The 10050-nt window shown below is 38.6% G+C and overlaps 1 protein-coding gene across 2 annotated transcripts in view; it reads left to right on the forward strand.

Moving 5' to 3' along the window:
- The window catches only part of MCM8 (minichromosome maintenance 8 homologous recombination repair factor), a 16708-nt gene extending 7531 nt beyond the window's left edge, over window positions 1-9177 (forward strand). Inside the window, exons 9-18 of one of the 2 annotated variants that reach the window (XM_009282594.1) lie at window positions 515-713; window positions 1526-1556; window positions 1841-1981; window positions 3845-3986; window positions 4650-4845; window positions 5125-5338; window positions 6298-6507; window positions 7111-7187; window positions 7661-7850; window positions 9085-9177. In XM_009282594.1, the coding sequence (XP_009280869.1) occupies window positions 515-713; window positions 1526-1556; window positions 1841-1981; window positions 3845-3986; window positions 4650-4845; window positions 5125-5338; window positions 6298-6507; window positions 7111-7187; window positions 7661-7850; window positions 9085-9177 (1493 nt within the window). The remainder of the gene's footprint in view (window positions 1-514; window positions 714-1525; window positions 1557-1840; window positions 1982-3844; window positions 3987-4649; window positions 4846-5124; window positions 5339-6297; window positions 6508-7110; window positions 7188-7660; window positions 7851-9084) is intronic. The other variant, XM_009282595.1, reaches the window with a different exon arrangement.
- The last annotated feature ends 873 nt before the right edge of the window (window positions 9178-10050 follow it).

Consider the following 10050-nt stretch of genomic DNA (forward strand, 5'->3'; position numbering starts at 1 on the left):
CCCAAGTGAGGCTGTAATAGACTATATTGCAGAGAACTGCAGTACTGGTTTACTGTGAGACCACATTCTCTGCTCAGTAATCATTGGGGGATATAGAAAATGATTAATTATTAAGCTACATGTTTATTCTTCTGCACTATGGATTTTTTCCTCTAAATATTGAGTGGAAACATTTTATTTTCAACTTATATTTGACTAGAATAATGTAACCTAAAATTCCTGGAAAACTTCATTTATTCGGCAAGAAAATCCTCTCTATACACATATACCCCCCTAATCCAGCAAAATATTTTATTGTGTACCTAAATGGGGGGAACTTAAAGAACAAATGTAACTAGAAACTTACTTACTTTGCATCAATTTTTGAAAATGTAGATGTTCAGGTACCTAAATATGAACATTTTGCACATGACTGTACTTAATATTTCTTAATTACCCTATGCCATTTGTAAATAACATCAGTACTTGATGATGTAAAAAATATTCTTTCATCCTTTCTCAATTTTTCTAACAGGAGCTTCTAAAAATAAGAATGACAAGTGTATGTTCTTGTTGTACATAGAAGCAAATTCTGTCAGCAACAGTAAAGGACAAAAACCAAAGAATTTTGATGATGAGACTTTTCAAAGATCATTCATGGAGTTTTCACTTAAAGACCTTTACGCTGTTCAAGAAATTCAAGCTGAGGAAAATCTGTTCAGGCTCATCGTGAAGTAAGTTGTGTCAGATCTAGACTGGGCCTAGGATTAGACTTCTGAATCAGCATGACCAACTTCAGAGAAACGTGACAGCTAACTTTAAAGCTATGAAATGTCTAAGGCTTGTGCAAAGACACTACAGAGATTTAACAAACTTTAGCAGGCGTGGGGCTTGGGAGGAAGTGAAAGTATTGCAGTGGGGATGTTAGGACTCTGGGAGGGATTTAAGGATACTGGGAAGTTAGGAGTGTTTCAGTTCAACCCTGAGACAGAAAGCCACAGGTAAAAAAAAAAAACAACCAACAATTAATTAATTTTGCTTCTCACCAAGCAAATTCAACTCACAAGCACTATTTTGTTCTCTGCTCTGCTTTTCTACAGCAGAGGAAAGAGGTGTGAGAACTGAGCAGAGGGTGTGAAAGACCTTCAGTTCAGACCGAGAAGTACTCTTCTAGCTGGAGTGTCCCTTTGGGTCCTCCCAGTGGAGTCAAAGAACACAAAACTAGCACCTTTAAAAGGAGGGTTACAGGTAGTTACTTGATTAAGATAAGAATGGGTGCAGAAACCACGGGGAAACTGGTTCTCCTCTGTGTTTGTGTGAACTCAGATGAAAGGCTTTTCTTATTTCAAGCATATCTGGTTATCTGAAAATTTCAAGAAATTTGATGCTGCTGATGTAAACTGATTCTGTTAGAAATTCAGCAACAGCTAACCAAAAGTTTTATATGTTTATAGAGGTATCATATGACAAGGGAGACAGAAGTGATTATTTAATAGTAATACAAGATTTATATTCCCCTTATCTTACGGTGTTTTTTGTTTTTCAGCTCTCTCTGTCCTGCAATCTATGGCCATGAGGTAAGTAAGTTAACAGCTCTGCTTGCAACTTCAGTTTGAAATGTTTATGCCACAGTAAACTCCAAAAGGATTTATAAAGCTTATCTGGGGTGGGTGGAAGGGGCAGGGACTGTATTTACAGGTGACTGTGACTCACAGTCACGTTCAGTGACAAGGAGGTGGCAGTCTTACACACCTAAGTTCAGCTGTCCAGAAGGAAAGGGTTAATACAACCAATTCTAGGGAGCTGTCAGTATTGGTCACCATGATCAAGTACTTATTAGTGTTGATATGTACCACTACAGATTGTAAAGGCAGGTTTGGCCCTGGCGTTATTTGGAGGATGTCAGAAGTTTGTAGATGACAAGAACAGAATCCCGGTGCGAGGAGATCCACATGTTCTGGTCGTTGGAGATCCAGGATTAGGAAAAAGTCAAATGTTGCAAGTATGGGTTGATTTATTTCTATTGTCTGATTGTGTATTTTTCTCTAATTCCTTGCTATCTTGACTTCTTGTAAGCATGGTAGGATAGCTGTACTAAGACTAAAGGGTTGCTTGAGCCTGGCTGGAGCTATCTTTTCATGTAGGATGCCTCAAATATAGGATAGTACCCAAAGGGGTCCCCTGCTGTCCTCTCCTTCCAGGGAGCCTTGCAGAAGGGATCAGGCTTGTTAAAACACTTACCAAGCAGGTATTCTTGGTCAAGCCTGTGAGCTTTCAAGTATAGACTTGCTGTTCTGCCCTTATATAGTTTGTTGTTTTTTTTTTTTTCACCAACTCTTTTCCCCGGTGAGGAGTTTCATTCTGTCCTATCTTCATTGAGCTGATCCATTGCCAAATAAAGTAAGTACACTCTTGGAAGTAATGCAACTTTAAATACCAAGTCACTCACCTTCTGTGAGGTTTATTTCCATTCTCTTACACTATTTCTATGTTGCTAGCACAGATCTCAGCTTTTTGGGAAAGGGACCTGCTGCTGTGCTTGGGTTTTAATCTTGGTGGGCATTTCTGCATGACTGACAAAATCAGTTAGTAATAGAATCTTTTCATCTTAAACTGAATGGCTTTAAAGTTCCATGTCTTTTCCCATGGTTACTGTGAAGTGAAAGAGGGACAGAGTTCACCTAGACCTGCAGCACTGCATACCTCATTTAAAAAGTCTGAGTCTTTCTAATGTGGGCATGTTATGTTAGGATATGACTTGCAATAATTTAACCAAAATGATGGATTTGTATGCAAGCATCTTGGCAAACAAATTTTTAAATCATTTTTCACTGAATGGAGACTCTCTAGCATACAGTAGATTTGTTTTTTCACATCGTTGCTAAATAATGGAATGCCATTCAAGAAAAGCTAGTAATCTGTTCCTCAGATAAGACCCTGAGATAAGGCTTCTCTCAGTCATCACTGTCACAGGAAAAAAAAAAAAAAAAAAAAAAAAAAAAAAAAAAAAAAAAAAAAAAAAAAAAAAAAAAAAAAAAAAAAAAAAAAAAAAAAAAAAAAAAAAAAAAAAAAAAAAAAAAAAAAAAACAAGGAGAAAACCAAAGAAGGAGAAAACCAAAGTTGTGCACGAGCCAGGTTTTTTTTGTTTGGTTGGGTTTTTTTATTCAATACTCAGTGCCTGTCACATATCTGGTACTGAACAAATATGCTTTGGGTGTCATCTTTTAAATAAAACAGAGGCACCAGTAACTAGATATTTGCTGGGAAAATCCAGTTATGGTAACTGTATTCTAGGCAAATTTAACTGCAACATGTCTGTGTCTTTGCCAGTCTATGTAAAATTTCTTCAAGCTTACCGTGCTTTCCTTTTGTAGTTCATATTTCAAATTGTAAGCTGCTTTCTGGATACTAGAGACATGGACCAAGACTAGACTGTCCTTCATCCCCTAGTTGTGGGGAGAACTATGCATGCTTCCTTTGAAGCAGCTTGTGTTGGGCACTCAGACAAGATGTTAGTCTAAATAGACCTTGGGGTCTGAAGATACAGAAACTATATATCTGCAATTCCGTGATGGACAGCATGTGCCCAAGCATTTCAATATACTTTGAAATGTAAATGTTGTGCCCAAAGTCCTAATAGATTTGATAACATGTAGACACAGCTGTGTACAAGTAGTGTGACCAAAGTTATTCCTACTGTTTTGCAGAAGTATGTCTCTTGGGGTTGCAAGGAGTTATAACTTTACTGTTGGGCCACGTTAAGTAGAAGGAAATAAATTTGGGTTTGCTTTGAATTGTTTCTCTAGAATAAGGCTTATCAAACTCTTCACCTTGGGAAGGGAAAAAGTATTTCTTTCTCTTCCAGGCAGTGTGTAACGTTGCTCCTCGAGGTGTGTATGTTTGTGGTAATACTTCTACCAGCTCTGGCCTAACTGTTACACTGTCCAGAGATGGCGCTTCTGGAGATTTTGCCTTGGAAGCTGGTGCTTTAGTGCTTGGAGATCAAGGTAATATGTGTAATGCTACAGGTTTTGTATGAACGAACATGGAGGGTGTGTGTGTGCTGCCAAGTCTAAGGTTAACTACAGTGCTTGCATAATTGTGGACTAAAAATGTAAATTTGAAGTACGATATTGACTTTCCACGTCTTGGGAAGGTTCTGAGCTTCTCCAGTGACTTCTTTGGAGGGGTGGTTCCTGCTTTCCTAGGGCTTAGGATGTATAGGAAACTGGAGTTCTGCAGTTAACCTACCAGCCTTACTTAATGTGTCAAAGAACTAGGATATCCTTGATGAAAAATCTGACTTAATGGCAGCTACTGGATTCTTACTGTTTTTGAAAAATAGCTGGCTTGTGAGATTTGTTGTCTATTTATTTTTAAAAAAGCTAACAAGCTTTTGTCATCTTAATGTGTAATCAAGACACTGCTTCCGCAAGCCAGGCCAAATTCATAATGGTTCAGCTGCGGCAGCATGAAATGAAAACAAACCTTGCTAAAATGGAGACTTGGTCTGATGTCTCCTGCAGTCCCTAAGATGTTAGGTTGGACTTCTGATGGATTGTAACATACAATCTGATAGATCGTACAATCAGCACTGGATTGTAGCATACACTTGTCCATCAGTTAATGTGTGTTCTAATAAGTCTTTGTCTTGTGTTAATTGCTTCCAGGTATTTGTGGAATAGATGAATTTGATAAGATGGGAAACCAGCATCAGGCTTTGTTGGAAGCCATGGAACAGCAAAGTATCAGCCTTGCCAAGGCTGGCATTGTTTGCAGTTTGCCAGCTCGGACGTCTATTGTTGCTGCAGCAAACCCAGTTGGAGGACATTATAACAAAGCCAAAACAGTGTCTGAGAACTTAAAGTGAGCACTTTCTGAAATGCTGCTGGTATAGTTCACATTCAGGAGCAGGTGCTTCTGGCAGTCTTGTAGTTTGTATATAATTGCTTTTGAGTTTCCTGGAGCTTGAACACAAACTTACTGTAACAATTTTTCATGACCTTTTGAGAGAGAAATTGCTGTTCTACTTTATTCTGAATGAATGGGACAGGACTTTCTAAATGTCTTTGAAGTGGAGCAGAGTTGCTGTAATTTTTCCACTTTTTTTACAAGCATTGTGCGGTTTTCTTGTCTTCACTCTAGAATGGGGAGTGCCTTACTGTCGAGATTTGATTTAGTTTTCATTTTGCTGGACACCCCAAATGAAGATCACGATCACTTGCTGTCTGAGCATGTGATGGCAATCCGAGCTGGAAAGCAGGCAGCATGCAGCAGCGCTGTTGTGACTCGTACCAACACACAGGATCGCTCTGTTCTCGAAGTTGTTTCAGATCGACCGCTGCTTGAAAGACTAAAGGTAGGACTGGTCTTGTGACTGTTGCTATGCCCCGTCCTGTGGTGTTCCTTGCGTTGGCACCTGGCAACCCTGACCTGCTGGATGTCCTTGGTCTCCCACTCCCATTCTTCTCATGATAATTGGCTCTGAATTAAAGAGGAAGTATTTAAGGCCCCAGCCACCAGTTTCTACCAATTGTCTGTTGTAGCTACATTACCCACCCTTCTGGACCTACTAAAAATGTTTCTCAAGCCATCTTCATCTCCACGCAGAAGAGAATTTATTAGCTGAGCTGGCTTTTTTCAGTTGTGGTAGTGAGAAGACACTTTGCGTGAGATACTCTAAAGCAAATTTGCTGTGTTAGATTTCAATAAAGAGCTACAGAACTAGACTGGATATAATAATTTGATATAATATGATGTGCTGTGAAGTATTGAGTCCAAATAAAGCAGTATGTAAACAAATGCTTGGGCATCTGCAACTCATGACAAATTTGGGGATTATAGGAGGGGAAGCATATTTCTTATTAAACTTAAGTGATCAGTTTGAGGGCTGATACTGTCAAATGCCAGGTCTCGGGAGACATATCCCCTGCTGGAGCTAAACCCATGCACTTTTGGAAATGGGATGTCAGCAGTGATGGTTTAATCTTCTGTGGAGATATGTCTTGTAACAATTGCAAAATTGGATTTTCTCTTTTTTGAGAAAGAATTCTTGATATAGATAAATCATATCTGGCACTTCTTATCATTGCAAATGAGAAGCTTTGGCTACTTTTTCTGAAATGGCCGAGTGTGTTTAATTACACGTCTAAGCATAGCGTATGTACTTTTTAAGTACACAGTTCATATATGAAGCACTAAAGCCCTTACAGTGAGGGTTTCACCAGATAAAGCATAGAAGATGAAGATTTTCTGTTAAAATTTATGTTGTATAGGGTTCTGACAGACAGAAGTCTAAGCTCTTTGTAATTGGGTTAGATCTTACCAGGAGGAAACTTTGATGCCATTCCACATCAGCTGCTGAGGAAGTACGTTGGATATGCTCGGCAGTACGTTCACCCAAATTTATCTCCAGAAGCTGCTCAGGTCCTCCAGGAATTCTACCTTGAGCTCCGGAAACAAAACCAAGGAATAGACAGCACACCAATCACGACAAGGCAGCTAGAGTCACTGATTCGACTTACAGAGGTAAATTCAAGGTGTAATACTTAAGGGATTGAAAGCCAAGAGATTATTCCTAAACTACTACTGATATCCTATAAGTTGGGGTTTTTTATACACAACAAAAAAAAGCATAGCCCTGAATAAGCTGTCAAAAAAAGTGACAATGCAAGAGACTTACAAATGCTTAAGAGCTACTGATGCTTAAAGCCTCTTATAAAGTAAAACACCCTTGAGGGGGTAGAAAGAGAATCTATCACATTCTCCCAAAAGGAGAAAAAGTAGGTGCAGGCAGGGACAAGCTGCTGCCCATCTTGAACTTAAACTGCTACTGTTTCCCCTAACACTATGCTTTAATAACACTATTTGTGATCTGCTGCTTCCCAAGAATACACTGTTAAAAAGCAAATAAACTCCAAGCTACAGCCTAATAATGCAAGTGTGAAGGAGATGACATTGAAACGCTATCAGAAAAAAAAATAGAGGAATCTTCCTCTAAATCCTGTAGGCTCAGGCTCCATCTCTGTGCTTCTAAGATTTGTGCTTGTTGTAGGGCGATTGTAGCCTTGTTTCACATCAGGTGTAATATATCTTAAATATACCTTTGTGGGTTTTTTGTTTTGTTTTAAGGCACGATCAAGGCTGGAATTAAGGGAGAAATCTACCAAGGAAGATGCTGAGGATGTAATAGAAATAATGAAATATAGGTAATACACACTGCTTTAAAAATAAAGTATCACAGTGCTATTCATTCAAAACTTTCTTTTTTTTAAATACAGATACACAAACACAGTGCAAAAATTACTTTATCAAGTTTAGGCCCATGATACCAATACTGAGATTTGTTAGCTCTTCTTTAAAAACTGACAGCAGCCCTAAGTTGAATACGATCACTTAGACCTTTGAGTTGTATCATCATAGCAATGCACAGTAATTTAGACATGAGGTGCTGCCAAAGGTTTTTTCTCTTGTGTGATTACTCTCTGTTGCAGCTGAACAATTTAAGTTCAAAAGTGATTTGGACAGATGCTTAGTCTAGGTTCCCTAGATAGTGACTTTCTTACTCGGGGGTGGTTTCCTATGTGGCTTCTGAAAGCTTTCTCAAGCAGTTATGTTTCAGGAAGCAGATTAATGCACTCTTGCTTTTACCTCCTGTTGATCTTTTTTTATATATTTTTAGCATGTTGGGAACCTACTCAGATGAGTTTGGAAAACTGGACTTCGAACGTTCACAGCATGGGTCTGGGATGAGCAATCGGTCACAAGCAAAAAGATTTGTTTCTGCCCTTAACAGTGTTGCAGAGAGAACTTACAACAATCTCTTTGACTTGCAACAGCTTCGACAGATTGCGAAGGAGCTACAAATACGAGTAAGTTTGGAAATCAAGCATTTCTTCAACAACAAACTGCAAGACCAGTCAAAATTCTTTATTGCAAAATGGGAAGTGGAAAAGGCACATCTGTTGTGGCTCTCTGCAATGAACAGGGATAAGCAGTGTTTGCTGCTTTTAGGGTGAACACACTTTCTGAATTGCCTTTGTTTGTAAGCTTTACTGATCTTACTAGCTGTTTGACAGTAGCAACTCCTTGCACTAGTAAGGGCTGGTTCTAGTTCTGAAGCTGGTCTTTAACAAGATTCTGCTTTGTTTCATGAAAGGCAACTTTGGTTCCAGTATACTTTACTTCCTCTGGCTCCCCACACACCTACTTTTGTTCCCAAATTTAGACTGTTGTGGTGTCCATGTTGCATTTCAGCAGTGCAGTTATGTTTCTGCTTGGCCTTCTCTGGCCCAAATATGCCTTTTCAGTTTTCATTCCTGCTTTGAGCATCCTAATATTGTAACTTGATAGGAACATCATGTAGGACAGATGGCCACAAATGTGTGTTATCCTGTAATTGATTTGCATTCTGTACTTGTGGGGGACTCAGCCAAACAAAAATATCAATAGCTTTAAATGCCAATTTAAAACTTAAAACTGGATTTCACGTGTAATGAATGAAAAGTAGTGACAATTAATTTATCTCTATGGAACTTATTATGAGCAATAATGGTGTTCTTTCTATCGCCTGGTTAACCTCCTTTGGCCTGCTGGGGCAAGATAGCTTCAGTCTCCAAACTTGTTCAAATATTGACTACACATACTTGTGTCTGACAGAACGTGTTATTGCCAGCTCTCTTCTCACGTGATCATTCATTCAGTGACTAATTATTTACAGCTAACTCAATTAATTCTAATTTTCCCTTTACATATAGAATATTTTTTGCCCATTCAAAGTTCTATACCTGTAACAAATACTTGGAAATCAGCGAGTGCTGTAGAAATCAGACTTTTCTTTGGCAGATACTTGTGTTTCAGAACTTAGATTTATACATAGGTTACTCTGTATATTTTCTGCCTGCCTTAAAGTGTGTAAGTAAAGCACAAAAGGGTGCAACTGACAGTATGCCATCTCCTAGGTCAGCCGTTTGCTAGGGAAACTAACCTATTCTTAGCTCACTTTATTTCACTAAGTTCTTTCAAACAGTTTATGTTGCTTTACATCAGATAAAATGTCAATCTTCCAATTTGATATTTATTTTTTTCATTTCCCCCCCCCCCCAGGTATCTGATTTTGAAAGCTTTATTGGATCCCTAAATGACCAGGGTTATCTTTTGAAAAAGGGTTCAAGAGTTTATCAGCTTCAGACTATGTGAAAAGAGCCACTGTGATAAACGTTCTTGAGACATAATCGTTACGTCTGGAATGGGCTGATGGATCTGCAGCAACAAAGCACGCTGAACCTGCCTACCACAGTAGTCAATGCACCGCTGGCAGTGTTGCTTACTGAGGTGTGAGATTCCCTTTCAGAAACTAGCAGTGCCCACAGGCTTGCTTTAAGCTGCCGTAGGACCAACTGACACATGGTCTGCTAGCCCAAATGAGACTGTGTAAGACTAGCATGTACTTCATCATCCTTGAGGAGTGGAAAGTGTATTTTGTATTGACATTATCACAGTGCCATAACAGATTTTACTTCTAAAAGAGATGTTGGACCCATAAATTTAAAACCAGAAATTTTTCATGAGAAGGTGAGTTGTCTTTTTTAGCATTGAGGAATTTGAAGTATAGAAATGTTTTCCAGAAATTTGGGACCATTCAGGCTGAGACAACAGTTTTGTGGCTGTAGGCAATGATACCTCATTGAAACTGACTTAATTTTCTGCTTTGCAGCTCTGTATTTATTGGTCTCTGTAGCTGAGATTTTATTTGAAATGCAAGTCTGATTTAAGAAAAAATCCTTAATACAATATTTAATTTGTAAAACAGGAATTAGATTTTTTGTCTTTCATTAAACTTTATGTATGAGAAATCTGTGATTTGTTCAAGAGTGTTATACAGTAACAGTGACCACTGGTGTGGGCGTTAATGGCCATTACAAGATACATAATACGGACATGTTATGTATGTTTCTGTGTAACTCTGTTCCTGCCACAGAAGAATGCATGTTCTGCAAGAGTAGAGTACTGAATGTTTCCTGACTTTTATCAAATCAGAATCATGGTCTAGTGCAATAAAATCGCAGATGA

Source organism: Aptenodytes forsteri, unplaced genomic scaffold (genome assembly GCF_000699145.1).
Source record: "Aptenodytes forsteri isolate BGI_AS27 unplaced genomic scaffold, ASM69914v1 Scaffold582, whole genome shotgun sequence".
Taxonomy (NCBI): domain Eukaryota; kingdom Metazoa; phylum Chordata; class Aves; order Sphenisciformes; family Spheniscidae; genus Aptenodytes; species Aptenodytes forsteri.